Here is a 16,751-nt window from a genome sequence, read left to right as displayed (position 1 = left end):
TGTATTAGAAAAAAAAAAAAAAAAAAAAAAAAAAAAAAAACGAAATTCCCATGAAACAGCATGTATTGTGCCACAAGGCTTCAAGGCATCCAGCTTCAGCTAGGTGTAGTAGGTACCAGGTAGCTGAATACTGCTGTTCCTGGGAAGGACTTGTATATGTGATGTGTGCCTATGAGGTTGGTAACTGGCCACACAACCAGTCACTCTTAGACAGGCAATTTGGCCACAAGTACATGAGATCAAAGGAAATGACACCTTCACATTTACAAGGTTTCTTACACATTACAGTACTGTATATGACAGCTGATGTGTTAGCATGTTTGCAAACCTGTTATGTACAACTGCATGTTTAACATGATAAAATTCCCCGACTGTTTCAGCTCAGTTGATGGCTAAGTGTAGTCAGACTACAGGGGTGATCAAACCAGTAACCAAGGAGATGCATTAGTACTTTAAAGCCAAGGCTCATCAAATTCATGCAATCAAGACTTAGTATTCTCAATGTGGAAGTGGACCACTTCCATCAGGCGAAATCAAACCAACTATACTTTACAATATGAGTGGGGATGTTAGATGATTCTGACATGCTCCAACACAGTTACATTCATTACAGCCAAGAATTTTCTTCAAGGTCACTGGTCGTGTCCATAAGTACTCCCACCCAGTCTCTCTGCAGGAGATTTCCTCATCCCAACAATATATCTCCTGAAGATAAAAGAACTAACTAATTCTGTCATGACTCACAGCTACCAATTTATTAAGCAAAGTATCATGATCCTGAAGTGAGATTCTCTTGGCTCCCATTCACATCCGGATTCTTTTTAGTTAGGTCCCCCTGTGTAATATCCATGATCTGCTGCATGTCAAGAGTGACTCCAGGTGGGATTCCATATCCCTGGTGGAGGCCCAATGGATTGGATGGTGTGACACAATCAAGGTGTGGCTCCTTCCTCAGCACCTGGTCTATGTCGACACCACTGAAGAATGCTACTGACTGTGGCAAGTCTTGGAATCCAAGTCTGCAAACAACAGCAAAATGATCTTGTCACATTAAGCTCGACTTTATATGTAACAGTATTATTACAACAAAACTCATCATCATTATTATTAACATCACAACATAACTCTGCCTACTATTTTTTTCACACGGCTTTCATATTTCACTGAGACAATCGGGAGATAAAGTCTTAGTTCTAATCACAAAGTCACTCTACCAAACTATTTCTGCAACACACAACCTACATATGTTGTGTGTAATATATTATTATTTCTAACATCATGTACTGTTACAGCATACACAAACCAAAGATTATTATTCTAGCCTCAGCATTTTTTCAAATTATTACTAAATACAGTACATACAAAGAGCATATAATTATCATCACTCCAACATGGCACTAACTGTAAAATCTCATTCCAGTAGAAACTTCAAATTCAGGAAATTTTTCAGTTAAACTTCACTTTAATAACCATATTCTGAGATTTTATTGCTGATGGTAAAAAGCAATAGTAAAGGTGGGAGTAGACACCATGAGACACTAAGTTACGGTCCTCATGTCCATAACTTAGATCTCCAAACCTTTGGTGAGGTATTCATCCACTATCTTTAGATATAAGGCCACTGTATCAACCAGTGCTACCAGTTACCTTGCCTGGGTATTATCCTTGGTACTCATGTAACCTACCACCCATGATGGGTGAATGGAGACCTTGAGTGGCAGTAGGTGCCCTCATCAAGATTTAAATTTGGGCATTATCATGCTGGCAGCTTCATAGTTAGTAATACTACCAGTAACCACTTGGCTACTGTGGCAGTGGTGACTGGGTAAAGTCTACGAAAGCTATTGGTACCGAAATAATTCTGACCAAATACAGTGCCATCCATGAACATGTGAGGCTTCTGCTCGTGCAACCTACTGACCTGAGAGCAAAATATGAGCGTGTGAGGAGGTTGGTGAGCTGAAGGGCAAGAGCAGCGCGATGGCAATCGTCTGAAGTGACCATGTAACGCACCTGTGCCATAAAAATTTGTACCATTTAGTTATAACACTATCTTTTGGATGTATAACTGAACCTTAACACCTTCAGTTCAGCTGTCTACTTTCTGCTTTATTTTTAATACTGATAGACAATTTTCCTTGGCTTAGGGGATTTTGAAATGGAGGAGTTAGAGGTGGTCTTTATTAACTCACTCACAACCAAACATCTTTTCTCAGTTGAATAAAATCAACTGGTTGGAGGCTGAGTTGTTGTCACTGTTGTAGATTAACCCCAGTCTGTCTGGCTGAGCAGACCTGTCAACTGCAGGCAAGCAACCGCCCCTGCAGGATCATCCCGTGTAGTGAACTGATGTTCCCTTATGGGTGACAATGACTCACCACGGGAAGGCACAGGGAAAAGTGTGGAGGTTTGGTTCCTCGGTGGACACTACATTTGTGTCTCTCCACCTGGTTAACAGGGGAACCATGGTAGATTCCGCATCACCCTGTAATTTACTAATATGTTACCACCCAGTGATGTAAATGGTTTCTTGGGTTACGGGAAATAATTAGGCCTGTCACTCAATGTAGAGTTATCGGAAATGGAAATAATAATACAAAAAGACAAAAAGCAAAAAAAGAGAGAGGTAGGTAGAAAGGAGGGTAGACACAGAGAGAGAATAAGAAAGGAGAGGAGGAAAGAAGTACACAGCACTACATCAAGTGGGAGGATGATGGTAAACTCCACTGCCTGAGTAGTATGAGAAATACATCTTAAGTGCTGTAGCACTTAATGGGAAGTTCATAATTTTCAGTACCTGCCTGTTCTATGTAATACCAACTTTGTACCATATTACTTTAAACTAACAATATCATTATCATCATCATTAGCCTCAGACAGAACATTTTAGGTTCAAATGTGAAATACTGCTCTGCAATATAACCCAACATTCATCAATAGTATCATTTCAACTGCCACAACCCCTGCTTTGACCTCTCTCATAACCCAATCCACTGAACAACCAAGGGGACTGCAAATAGCCTAGTTATTTTCACTTCAGTACTGAACCCTGTATGAGTGTCACGAAAAACAATAAACAATTTAACTGCACTGTAAAGTAAGTACAGTATGATGACTAAGGAAAAAATCACGACCTGCTCATACAAATAATAATGAGATACAGTATGGGATTTCATTACTATGGTCAGACTCAAATATGAAGTCCGTTTGGGTGGGGCCCACGTGGGGATTTCCCTCTCTACAGCTCTGCCAAACCTCTCTCTCTCTCAGTTGATTGAGAAAGTTTTTATATATTTATAAGTTGTGTTTTCTTCTATATTGTTTCGACCTTTTTTCCACACCACCACTGAGGTAAAAGTCTTGGCGCGTTTTTTTTTTATAGAGGTTTCCCCAGTAGCCATAAGTCCTCTCTCTGATCTTTCTTCTAGAAAATACTTGTTCACATTGTAAATAAGTTCTTTCCCCCGACTGTGGAGCACATGAGAGCGAGTTGGAGTAGCTGCCATCGTGGGTGGGGATCAGGGAGGAAGTGACCGGTCACCTGTAGTCTGAGGTGGGTGTCCTTGACCTCTGGCAACGTCGGAAAGCGACGTTGTCACGTGGTGTGGAATTTATACAAATCATTGCTATTATCCTAAAAAGCGACACATTCATAACACTATATAGCCTTATTTAATATATTTAATAAGTACAGAATATTTAATATACAATTTCAAATAGTAAATAGCTGACATATGACAGAGAGAGAGATAGGTACTGGGGTTGATGCGACAAAGCTGTAGAGAGGGAAATCCCCTCTCGGGCCCCACCCAAACAGACTTCATATTTGAGTCTGACCATACCATCTCAGACACCTTACACCATCCTGTGAGTGTTCAAACAGGGAACAGCAGTTTCCAGGCAACATTGGCCTAACCCCTCTGGTGATGTACATTTTATTTTATTCTTGTTATCTCCAAACAATTTTATTCAGTTTTGGAGACTTTAAGAACTGCAAAGGAGATAAGTGAGATACGTGTCAGGGAGATAAGTGACGGAAATGCGATAAGTCTGAAGTACACACAGTGGAACATTAGGCCAACCTTTGTCCCTGACAGCACAGTATGGACAAGACTTACCTCATCATGAATGCTGATGCAAAATCGCCCAGAGATCTGATACTTTGTCAACAGCCAGCGCATACAAACCAGCATGATGTGAAGGTAGTCCACAGCTGGAAAACATTCATTCTGTTGAACTTAATGATTAATGCAAATGGGTACAGCCATTATACAGTAAGATCTCATAAATCGCCTTTTTGATGTTCTTCTTTGCCATTACCCCTTCAGTTTGATGATGTAGTTTAATATTTATACCTTCTAACACCATACATACTTATTCAGCTTTAGTGAAAATATCTTACAGTAAAGGTAATAGTGAGGGCTGTATCAAAGCCCACCAGTTCAAAAAATCTCTCCTAAACAGAGCAAAACTGCCTGGCATTAGTAAGAATACGTAATAAAATATGTCACAAGGGTGAATGGGTTACGTCTGCAGTATAAGGAAAGCATGTTTACTGAAGTTTCACTGCTAACCACAATGATGTTCAATTGTTACTGATATGTTCTGAAATGCCATCTCATGACCTAGATTTTCTCATCATCATCTAATCCTGTGCTGCTCCATGAAGATTACAGAAGCCTGGGGCTAGTCAAACTGGTCCTGACATTTAAGATGAGAGTGACCAGCCTTACTCATCCCTGAGTGGCAATACGTGAAGAATAACTCCAATCACCCCTTGGATATAAAACCTGCACAGGCTCAATCTGACTGGAGAGCCTAATTACCCACTAAACCACCAGGCACAATATGAAAATGTGCTCTATATAATTGTGCATAAAACCATGTAACCCTTATCAATAAATCGTCATATTTATCTATCTGTCATTACCACACACAAATTTGCACACACCTGAGCTCTGGACCACCCAGTTTACCCGGCTGGTCATGAACTGGTCATCAACACACCAAGGCTGAAGGGCGCGTGTGATCATGGCCCCCAACACTGGCGTTCTGGGTACCTCACTCCGCGCAATGGCCTCAAGACAGTTGAACATATGAGATTCTGAGCCTCCCACCCAAACTGGTGGTGTCTCTGTCACTTCTGAAAATGTTGCTTCAATGTTGTGTTCTCTTGCTTGTCTCAGCAACTGCACAATCTTGAGGGAGAGAGAAAGTGTTTGAGGCAAAAATAAAGGACAATCAACAGGAAAAACTGGCAATAAGTTGAAGTGCTAATAAACTATATTTACTACAATTCACACCATCTTGAGATGGAAAGAAAAAAAAAAAAAAGTTATGATGATGATGATGAAATGTTTTAGTCTGTAAAAGCCTAGCCTTGGATCCCTACACTTTGAGTGGTGTCATCTAAAACTGCCTTGTTCTGTTGTTGCACCAGAAAAGAAGAAAAAACTCATCATTGCACTCAACGGTACAAGAGTGTAGTAACATGATTACCTATTTGTCACACATCCTCACTATCTTGCTAAATATGCAGGTATCTCTAACTGTACATAAAACCATTTTTCAGTAAATATGCTACAACTACATTTCAACTCCATACATATATAATACATAATTTACTGAATTATAATGGCCATGCTGTTGAAAGTTTTCCCACTTTCTCTTTCCTTATTTCTGGATACTGTACTGCCTTACTGCATCTTTAGGTGGGAAAAAGTGTCAGAATGATGTGATGAGGTACAGCAGTTACAGGACAGGGGTTCAATTGAAATAAGAACTGAATATACTGAATGCAAGAAGCATGTAAAGGGACTAATGAAAAGGAAAAAGAAGGAGGTAAATGATGATCTACGAAGAAAAATGAACTCAAATTAATCTGAAAATAGGAAGTTATTCTGGAAAGAGGTGCGGAAATGTAGAAATGACAGCGGAAGGAAATGTGAAAGTGTGAGGGATGTAGGTGGTAGATATTATTAACCCATGGGGATGAAGTAAGGACCAGATGGAAAGAATATTTTGAAAGTCTGATGAATTGGAATGGAGAGAGCAAAGCAATTATTACCATGATTGGTTTTGGGGGGTGTAGAGAAGGGGTGCAGTGCCAGAATTCGTGACACTTGCACAGGTGAAAAACACTGTGATGAGGTTGAAAAATAGGAAGGCAGCTGGGGTTCATGAGGTGTATGAAGAGATGATTAAGTGTAGTGGAGAGGGCGGAATGAAGTGCCTGTTGGAGACACAGTATATAAGAAGGCGTGGATGAGTGAAACTGTGCCAGCAGAGTGGAAAAAGGCTGTGACAATACCCCTGTACTAAAATAAAGATGAGCAAAGTGAGTGCAAGAATTATTGTGGCATATTTTAGAATGTGGTGAAAGTTTTTGGCATATCAGATAGAGCCAGGATTTCGGGGGCTTGAATGATGAGTGAATAGAAGCATGGCCCATAGGATTGGGCAACTTAAGCTGTCTGGACATTGCTACTCTCATCCTGCCCTAAGAAGGGAAAGGAGGTCCAGATGACAATGATGATGATGATGATGATGATAAAGAAGAGAAGTCGAAGATGTTGCTTAATGAATTTCAGAAGGTGTACGAACAAGTACATAAGAAATGGGATCTAAAGGAATGGGTAGGCACCCAAGAGCAGCACTACATCGAGTGGATGGTGAGTGCCACAAACAACCCATAATTTCAAAGGCATATAATAGTCATAATGATCAAGAAAATTATGTAATGATAAAAACAAAGACTGCACTTTATTAAAATAAAGTAATGACAAAGGAATAATGTAAAGAAAAAACGATGATAACTAAAAACACTCAGCTAAACTTAAAAACACAGACTCTGTTGCATGTGACCTAGAAGCACTAACTCGGTTGCGTGTGAGAGGCTCTCCGTTGTATGAGAAGCCTACTTCCCCCATCAGGTCCCGACCAGCTGGACTGGGGTACCAGGCTCGCTCCCCCTTAGTACTGGAAAACAACTGCTCTGCTCGCTGCCGTGTCTCCACCTCGGACAGACTTGGGTTAAACTGCTTCAACAGCCGCTGCATGAACTTCAAACCAGCTCCATATATCCGACCATAATTTATAACCTATAAGTAAAGGACATATCATCAGTCTCCAGCTGGGGCAGGGAACAGTTTGGTGATCTGAACTACAGTAAATCCTAGAATCCAGTGACATCTCTTTAGTTTATTCTTGATACTTCTAAGCAAACTTTACTTAGCTCAATGGAGATAATGTATGGTCAAAAATCTCTCTTGAGCTGTCTGAATATAGCAACAATAAAAGAAACAATAGCACACAGTCATTAGATTGATGAAGTTAGGTAGCTTAAAGTATCTTCCACATGAACCAGCAATAGTTTATAAAATTAGTAAGGATAAATTGAATAGTGCAATACTATATGTCATCATACTGAGAGGACTGATACTAGCCAGATATGTTTGATACAAAAGAGTGCTTATTTGCTCACAAGTATTGTAAACTTCACCAGCCAAAAATACTGTAGCCTATATTCACACATGTTGGTTACAAATGGTGAGATTCACAGATGCTGCCCATGTTGCCCACCAACACATCTGGTATATCACACCAACATCAGTATACAGCACTTTGCATATAAATATTGAATCTTTTACAGGCTATTTTATGCTGATTTTTTTTTTTCCCCCCATATACTGTACATATAATTCAAACCATCCGTGGCTGACAAACATTACTTAGTTGACTGAGAGAAAGGAGGTGCCAAACCCTCATTACTTTGGAAACAGATGGAGGCAATACCTCAAAAATATTCCCTGATCTGCCCCCATGGTAAAGACTTCACCTTGGCATTGTCGCGAGAGACACCAGTAGTGGCAGCAGTACGGCTGTGCATGTCAGTGGCATCTGCTTTCCTTCCTTGCAGCATCATCCACCCCAGTGCTGTTCCTCCGTGCTCACCCACAAAGTACGCATCTCCAAGCAACCCAGCAATCCAAAGCTCCTGTGAGTCTACATCAGCACCCACAAACTTATACCCTGATAAAGAGTTCAGCCCATGTGCAACTTTAATATCTAATACAACAAACTTATTCTAAAATAATGTCCCCAATCCATCCAGCAAGATAGAGTATTCATAAGTGTTACTGTCAGCATATATCATTATAACAATATTACCAATATTGCCATTACAATAAAATCTATCTATCTATCTACTGCCAGACGCCTCAATCCCATTTGGGGTGGCCACAAACAAATCGCCTCCAAGTCGCTCTGTCCCCCGCCATTTCATTGTCCTGCTCCCAACTCACACCCCTCTCTCATATATACCTCTCCACCCCATCCCTCCATCTCATCCTCGGCCTCCCCCTCCCCAGTACATAAAAAATTTAGTTATACATACCAAGCTTCCTTCAGCTTAAGAATAGTAACCAGCAGAGGAAACTAATACACAGATGTGAAACATTAGATCAACTTTTGTAACAAATGAGTGGTGAAACATACCAAGACTCTGCTCCAGGATTGGCCAGCAAAGAAAAGCAAGAGGCTAACGAGGTGATACACTACATGAACTTTTGTATACCATGGGCAGTGAACCACACCAAGCCTGTGTCAACTCAGACATTACAGCCAGCAGAGAAAAGTGGGAAGCAGTGCTGTAAATCAGCGGGTAAGAGCCTATTACTATCGGTACCTGTATTGGAAGGGAAAATTATCCAATAATCGGATTTGCATCAAAATCGACTGAGTAACAAAGAAAAATAATTAAATGTCTGTTTTATCTAATGAACCCAGAGTCTTATAAGTCTTCTAGCATTTATTTCTAAACCATTTTAGATGTAAATTACAGATGTAATTATGATTGTCTTACAAAAATTCAGTCGAGGAATGCTCCTATTCACGGTTATGAGATTCTTAGAGCACTGATGAATAACTCCTTGGAATTCTTCATGGTTAAGAGTGACTGACAGAGGGTCAGTGCCCCTCCCCATAAAACAACTAACTCAAAGACAAACTGCCACCCCTTACAGGATTACGGCACCTGGCTATAGCTACATAGGTAGGTAATAAGAGATTTGGTGAGATACAGGTGGTGAGCAGAAGTACGGTAGTAGTACTTAGCCTAAAATTGCCACCTTTCCATGTTGAATACTGAGTTGTAACACTACACTAACATTAGAATATGAGGTTACCATGAAGAAGTGCAAAGCAAATATGTATGGATGTGGCACTGTCTCTTTCTGGTAATGAACACTGCAAAATAAGCCACAAAAATGGGCTAGGTTAAAATGAAAATACAGTAATCCCTCATTTATCTGACGTAACAGAGCCAATGGCACATCCGTGTAGTGGCTCTGTCCTGATAGTGGCTCTGTCCGGATAGTGGACTTCTCCCCTGGTCTCTATTTGTACCGTACATTACCTAACTTTGAAAGACAGTATAAAAGGCCACTACAGTACGTCATACAACACTATTTTCTGCTGTTTAACATTAATCCATTGGGTCAAGCAGACCAAAAAATGCAGTGGGCACACAAAAAACAATGGTAAAATGGAATTAAATCATGGTAAAATAGAATAAAATCATGGTACAGTACTGTAAGCTACAATAAAATCAATGTCAACACTCACGATTCAACCATCTTGCATCAATCTTACCCAGGATCTTCCACTTCTAAAGAGTCAGCACTAACCTCTCCCTTTTCCCTGGTGAAGGGACCATCACACACACTAGGAGGAGGCATGTAAGGAACAACAAGGCCAGAAGCAGGTAGGGAAAAACCACAAAAACCACCATGTGTGCCAAAACATTAACTGTTTACATCACTGCGAGGGAACTTAGACTGAGCGAGGGGGTCTCTAGCAGATTCTGGGTGAACTACCCAGCCAGACACAGCACCGCCACTGGGCAATTCCTGCCCACCCAGACATGGAAATGTTCGTGCGGCCATAATTTCCACCCAGATGCAAGCACTGTCCAGATATTATGGAAAAATGTACGAATAGGGATTTCAAACAGCCAGTTCACAGCATCCATGTACGAGGCTATCCAGGTTGTCGAAAGATTACTGGTCTGTGGCTTTTATTTGCTGAAAGGGGGATATCAGTTACATGTACCTGTATTAAATTTCCTCAGTACCTGGAGGAGCCTCAACCATGGCCTTGAGCTCTGAGCCAATCCTATCAGCATACGCATTGGAGGCAGTCATCCAGGTGCGCTCCACTGCTCTCCTGGTGATGGTGCCAGCACTCACCACCTGCGGCAGTATCACTCCAAACTGACCTCCCCCACTGTACTCATCTGCATATATCAAGGAAAACACTTTTTTCTTTTTACCTGCACTCATATCCATGAAAAATATTATACTGTACAACTCTTAAATTTTAATCATCAGCACACACTAGGAAAGTATCTACCTATTTTTAGTATGACAGTGGTGTGTTGTTTGGGTAAATTCTTCCTACCTCCTGACGATTTTTTTTTTTTTGTCATTTACTTAAAGCAAGAAAAATATTACTTTTTAATATAAACTATCTGCAGTATTGTATGGGAAAAGTACAGTAAGACTTCACCATATATTAACTGTTTTTACAATTTTAGTCAGTACATCCACAGAACTATAATTCATAAAATTATCTATCACACACTCAATGCTACCTATATTGCTGATCTGCCAATTGCTCTAACTTTACAGTGCTGTGATAGACTGCATGTATTATTAGAGAAAAACCTAAAATTGGTTTACCTGCTTCAAGAACAGTTTTAGGAAGGTGGTTGTGAGAGAGCCAGATTGGCAGCTGGGAAAGGATGCGATCTCTGTTGTTTTTCCAGTAGCTAAGGGACTTGTTGGTTTTTAAGACCAGTTCTGCCACATCACCCAGAAAACTACTCAAGGTCTGGTCTTCAATCTTAGCCAAAAAGTCCTTGGCTAATGGGTTGCCCACTCGGTTGCCCACTCCATCTTTGTGGGGCAGAGGCACCAACCCAACACCAGGGATTCCAATGTCAATGTAATCTTGTTTTACTTTCTTTTTAAATTTCTTATTAAATGCCTGTGACTCAGCTTCCAATAAAAACTCTTCCCACTCCTCCACTCCTATTGGTATATCATCTTTTTCTTCTGACTGTTTGGGTTCCACACAAGAAGAAGTCCCAGTACACCCATAAATCATATCATAAAGTGCTTTTACAGGAAATATTGGCTGGTCTTTTGCAGTAGTGCTGTTATACTCAAACATCTCAGACTCTGGTATTTCATCAAAACTGTCGTACACAGGTTTCAAATATCCCCATCCATGATCCCTTTCATAGTGGAGTGGGAATCCCTCCCATGTGAGCCTGAGCAGCTTGGGCACCACCTGGAGGCTAGTGCTCATATTTTCTGGCTCTGGTGTTCCCTCCCGCTGCCCTGTCTTGGCACACAATTTTCGATACCAGTTGGGATGGCCAGCTAATTTCTTCACACGACCTTTGGGAAGTGACCAGTCAAGATTCCACAGCCACAGATCATGCTTGTATTTCATCTCATCCATGTAGCCAAGAGCCACCTGGGTCTGCTTTACTAACTCTTCATTTAGTGAATGTTCAACCTCATGATATTTTTTTTCTGCTGCCTTGATATACTTGTTCCAATTTTCTGTAACTGGGAGAAATGTCTGGCCCATTTCCAGCATCCCAGCAAATGTAACTGGATGAGGAAACCGCTTAAAAAACAAAGGTAATAACTTCACTAACACCATGTGCGTTGCTTTCACATCACCAGCACAGTAGTTCATCAGATTCTGAAAATCCTCAAGTACATCATCCAAGCTGCCCTTCACAAAGGTATCTCTTGTACTTTTCTCAAGATCACCAAGTTTGCAATAAAACTTGTATACCTCATTCAGGCTGTTCTGACACCCAACATTCATCCAAGGTAATCTGATAGACTTGGCACTTGTCTTATTCTTCATCACTAAAGCTCTCTGCTCAGAAACCAAACCACTAACAGCAATGTGGAGGGACATGGTATCGACAAAACGAGTGGAAGTTCCTTCCAAGAAATACTGCTCACGAATCCTGATTCGGTCATAACTGACATTGTGCCCAACAATGATGCGTGGAATGCCCAGCACCCCATGGCCCAGACCCTCTGTATCCTTTGGTGTTTCCATGGGTATAAGGTTCTCCATTCTGAAGCTTATATCACAGTGGTTCTGAGGGTCAATAAGCTGGTCACTGCACCACGAGTACCAATATTTGTCAGAAACAGCAGTGGCTAGTGTGGGATGACTGCCTTCACTCATGCACACCTCCACATCAAACACCAAAGCCTGGCAGTCTGGATAATCTACCTGAGTGCTGCTGCCATCAGAATTGTATCGTGTCCAGCCAGGAGTGAATTTCCACTGTAAAGGACACTCTGGAAGATTAGCTCCAACCAAGCGATTTAGTAATGTCTTATATACACCGCACTGATCCTCAGCAATTATGCGAAAATGTTGGTCTAAGTCATGATCCACCAGCTCTGGAATCTTGAAATCAAAATCTGGTGATACTGACGTTGGTCTGCCCCATAATCCATGAGCTTCTAAGTGCTTCTTAATCTCTTTTAAATCTTCCTCAGCATCATCATTAGCTCTGGGTTTAATATTTTTAAACAATTGGCCATGGAGACTTGATGAAAGAGTTTGAATACTGATGGCATTCTTACGAAGACCTAAAGAGCTATACATGTCGGAGGTTTCTATGGAAGGTGTGTTTTCCAAAGCATTTTTGCTGGCAAAAATTATTTTCTTTTTTCTTTTCAAACTGTCTTTTGAATGAATGATCTTTTCTCTACGATCTTTTGAATGAAGAATGATCTTTTCACTACATTCTCCAATGAAGATTTTCTTATCATTTAGATTTGTTTTAATTACCTTTTTATTCGGAGGCTTCATTGGCTCTGTACTGTCATTCTTGCCTCTACTCAACAAATCTGCTTGTAACTCAGTCATCACATCTTTTAAGGACACCATTTTAATACTGCTTTCTTGTGGCTGATTGACATCTTCATCAATTTTCAACTCTGCCTCCTGACTGACATCTTCATCAATTTTCAACTCTGCCTCCTGACTGACATCTTCATCAATTTTCAACTCTGCCTCCTGACTGACATCTTCATCAATTTTCAACTCTGCCTCCTGACTGACATCTTCATCAATTTTCAACTCTGCCTCCTGACTGACATCTTCATCAATTTTCAACTCTGCCTCCTGACTGACATCTTCACCAATTTTCAACTCTGTCTCCTGATTTTTCCCAGTACCAGATGAAACAACAGGCTTCCCACTGTCTTTAAATGGCATCTTTTTGGAATACTTCTTGATGATTCTATGGTACTTTCCTGCTTCCATTACGCTGGCTGTGTTTTTACATCTCTGTACAATATACTGGAGCTGGCCATAACTGAGAACTGGTTGTGATGAAGTCAAGGTTGGAGGTTGACAAAGCAGGCATCTTAAGCAGTGAAACTTCCGTAGCTTCAGTGACAAGGCCATCATGGACATGGATCTTAGTCTGAAAGGAATTTATTTCAGTTAATATTCACATGAAACAAGAAAATAAAAGTATGACTACAGTATTAAAAAATATGAATAACACGAGGACTTAATGTAAACAGTTTCCAGTAAATTCGTAGTATATATAGTATTTGGCTGCTTTCATGTAATAGAAATGGACCACTCACAACTTGAATACTATACTGTGGTTGAAGGAATTTCAATCAGTCTTAGTTGTGAAACAGGAATGAATCTCCTTGGTTACTATTCATATTAACCCTCCAATCTAAAAACATCTGGCCATCAAATCTGTTGAAAGAGGTTTGAGAAGTTAGTGAGCATTGTCAGGTTAAACATGCTTCAACATTGTTTCATTCCAGCAGAGTGTACAGCAATGCACTTACAATAAACTCAACAATTGTTGATTTGGCTAAAATCAGACGTACCAGTATTAAAGTTATCAGACTTTATTTTTTCACATCAGTCAACAGTGTACTCATACCAGTCGCAAACACTGGTTCATCTGAAACATGAATCTGGTAGACTGGATGCTGTGGTTGTCCTTATTCAGCAGCTCATGATCCTCCTTTTGGGCCTATAGGGACTAAGGGCCGTTTACATAACCAGGCAGCTCCACCATCCAGTCATACTGGCACCATCACATGAAGGCAGCCCTCTCCAGCACTACCCTTTAGGTTAGTCTGAAATGTAGCTATGTTATGATGGATGTAGAGAACTGGGTAATAATATAGGGCATCAATAACTCCTAAAGGTTTGGGTAACTGCATCACTGCTGTACATAATTCTATCTATCTATCTATCTATTGCCAGACGCCATAATCCCGTAAGGGGTGGTCATTTGACTTTGAGTTATTTGTTTTACGGGGAGGGGCACTAACCCTCCACCAACCCACTTGCTGACACGTAGGGAGCACGTATGTTCTGGTTATATGGTAACCACCCAGCGTTGTAATTAATTTATATATATATATATATATATATATATATATATATAAAAAAAAAATGGATCCTGTCAACGCTTCTTCCCAATCGGAAATCCGGAAATATTGCGTCACTGTCGTACATAAATAATAAGGTAAGATTAGGATGACATAGCCATATAAGAAACAGCAGTACACAACCTAGCCCAACTTAAACTAACATTCAAGCAAACCTACCCTAAATCATCCTAGCCTAACCCAAGTCTTTCGGACAATTATCCATAACAAGGGAGGGCATATAAATCTTACCTGGGAATCTTACCTGGTGGGGCCACCACATCTGAACCGCAGATAAGGAAGAATGTCAATTTTCCCTAACTATTCCTCTTGTATACTTACTATTAATTTTACAACACTAATTCCATCAACTTCAAGCCATCTCCTCTATCCAATATGATATGTAAATCTAAAGTCCGCCCTAAACAATGTTTTGGTTCATGCGGCATTCTTTCAAAGCTTCTTTCTCCGCCAGTACGCTTCCCCGTCAAAATAAGGAAAGCCTTCTCTATCAAAGAAGTTTCTGGCATTGGCTTTTTCAGCTATATATTTAACAGACTTATGGTGACAGAAGAGTTAATGCAGCTGAGAGTGAGTCACGTTGCATGAGACGAAAATAAAAGGGGAAAAATATCATCCACGGTATATACAGTATGTATGGACTCTTACAAAAAAAAAAAAAAAAAAAAAAAAAAAAAATCGGGAATAGTAATAATCGTGGCCTCGTTAATGGTCATTTGGTATGGCATAACTAGACCTATCAGTTGGTGGTGTAATGCGATTAATATTCATGGCTACGTTAATTGCCCCCCAAAAGAGAGAAATATGGAATGGCAGCAAGAAAATGTCTGTACAGGAGACTTTTCGCTTTAACTTTGCCAAAATTTGTCATTTCTCCATTTCGTTACAGAAAACCATTTAGACTCAGAGCAGACTCACCTATGGGTAGCACTTCGCTGAGAGACAAGATGGACACACACACACACACACACACACAGACACATACATACCATACATGAGAGAGAGAGAGAGAGAGAGAGAGAGAGAGAGAGAGAGAGAGAGAGAGAGAGAGAGAGAGAGAGAGAGACTGTAGATTCAGCGCACCCAGCTTGACAAGCTGATTCAGTACGAAGAGCTGTGTGATATTCTCAAGATAATCCACAAAAGAAAAAAAAAACATACTGAGGATAAAAAAAAAAAAAGGAGGGGGGGGGGGCTTCTGTGCTGTCAATAAAGTTTACAACTGATAACGATGACGACATTAAATTGCAATCATCCTTTCCTCAGATGGCGTCGTCAACAACCAAAGTTCTGGGGATGATTTTGCGCAACAGAGAGGAGGTAATTGGCCGGGTCTTAAATCACTCTAGGACTATTAACACACCTGAACATAGGTGAAGAACGTAATGAGACCGCCAGTGACTGAGATGAATCACGCCTTATTCCACGTATAGTAGTATCGATACATGTTTTAAATCAAACAATAGTTTTGAAACACTTAGATGCATCTTTTTAAAGTCAAACATTAATTATGACGCACTTAGATGATATTTTGAAAAGTATGTTGGATTCCTAAGATTGTAGGCTATCACTGCCTTTCGTTACCGCTCACTGTCTCTATCGATCTCTATGAGGAGGATCGATATTAATGGTCTAATGTTTTCAGCTCTTTTACTTCTTAGTTTCCTATGGTGGCAAATATTCCTTGAGTTACGAGGGACTTAGCAGCAGTTGCAGTAGTAGTAGTAGTAGTAGTAGTAGTAGTAGTAGCAGTAGGAGGAGGAGGAGGAGGAGGAGGAGTTGTAGTAGTGGTGGTGGTAGTAGTAGTAGTAGTAGCTCAAGGTTCATTGGAAATGTAAACCTGGTGGACTGCAGGCTGAAGCTGCCCTTCAGCAGACCTTGTATATCCACCTTTTAGGAGCAGGAAGAGAGTTGAGAGGCATTTGTATAACCGGGCAGATGAACCACTCGCTTATATCGACGCCACCCCGTGAAGGCGTTCCTCTCCAGCACCTCCCTTCTAATAGATAATGTTCTTGGATATGTCAGGGAGGAATGTGGCGGATATATTATCTGTCCATCTATGTACAGCCAGATGCCTCAATCCCGTAAGGGGTGGCCACAAACAAATCGCCTCCATGTCGTCGTGTCCCCTGCCATTGCGCTGCCCTTCCCTCAGCTTATACTACCCTCTCTCATATACTTCTCTATTCCATTCATTTATCTCATCCTTGGTCT

The 16,751-nt window shown here is 40.6% G+C and overlaps 1 protein-coding gene across 1 annotated transcript; it reads right to left on the bottom strand.

The window, feature by feature from the left end:
• Positions 1-667: 667 nt before the first annotated feature.
• Positions 668-12,907, bottom strand: PolG1 (DNA polymerase gamma, catalytic subunit tam). The gene is made up of 8 exons (XM_080277529.1): positions 10,740-12,907; positions 10,133-10,294; positions 7,838-8,031; positions 6,879-7,100; positions 4,952-5,198; positions 4,119-4,213; positions 1,922-2,013; positions 668-1,019 (listed from the first exon to the last, which is right to left on the bottom strand). The coding sequence occupies exons 1-8, from the start codon at positions 12,706-12,708 to the stop codon at positions 770-772; spliced, it is 3,231 nt and encodes a 1,076-aa protein (XP_080133655.1). The 5' UTR covers positions 12,709-12,907; the 3' UTR covers positions 668-769.
• Positions 12,908-16,751: the final 3,844 nt, after the last annotated feature.

This window comes from Coenobita brevimanus, chromosome 70 (assembly GCF_032717465.1).
Source record: "Coenobita brevimanus isolate Jiangsu-jjx chromosome 70, ASM3271746v2, whole genome shotgun sequence".
Classification (NCBI taxonomy): Eukaryota; Metazoa; Arthropoda; class Malacostraca; order Decapoda; family Coenobitidae; genus Coenobita; species Coenobita brevimanus.
Note: the sequence above shows the minus strand (reverse complement) of the source record. Positions and strands in the feature narration are given on the sequence as shown.

Coding starts and splice junctions, on each gene's coding strand:
- PolG1 (XM_080277529.1), bottom strand. CDS start 12,708: ATGTATAGCTCTTTAGGTCTTCGTAAGAATGCCATCAGTATTCAAACT. Junction 5,199..6,878: donor AGCCTCTCACACGCAACCGA/GTTAGTGCTTCT, acceptor CTCTCCCTCAAG/ATTGTGCAGTTGCTGAGACA. Junction 1,020..1,921: donor CGCTCATATTTTGCTCTCAG/GTCAGTAGGTTG, acceptor TGTTGTTTGCAG/ACTTGGATTCCAAGACTTGC.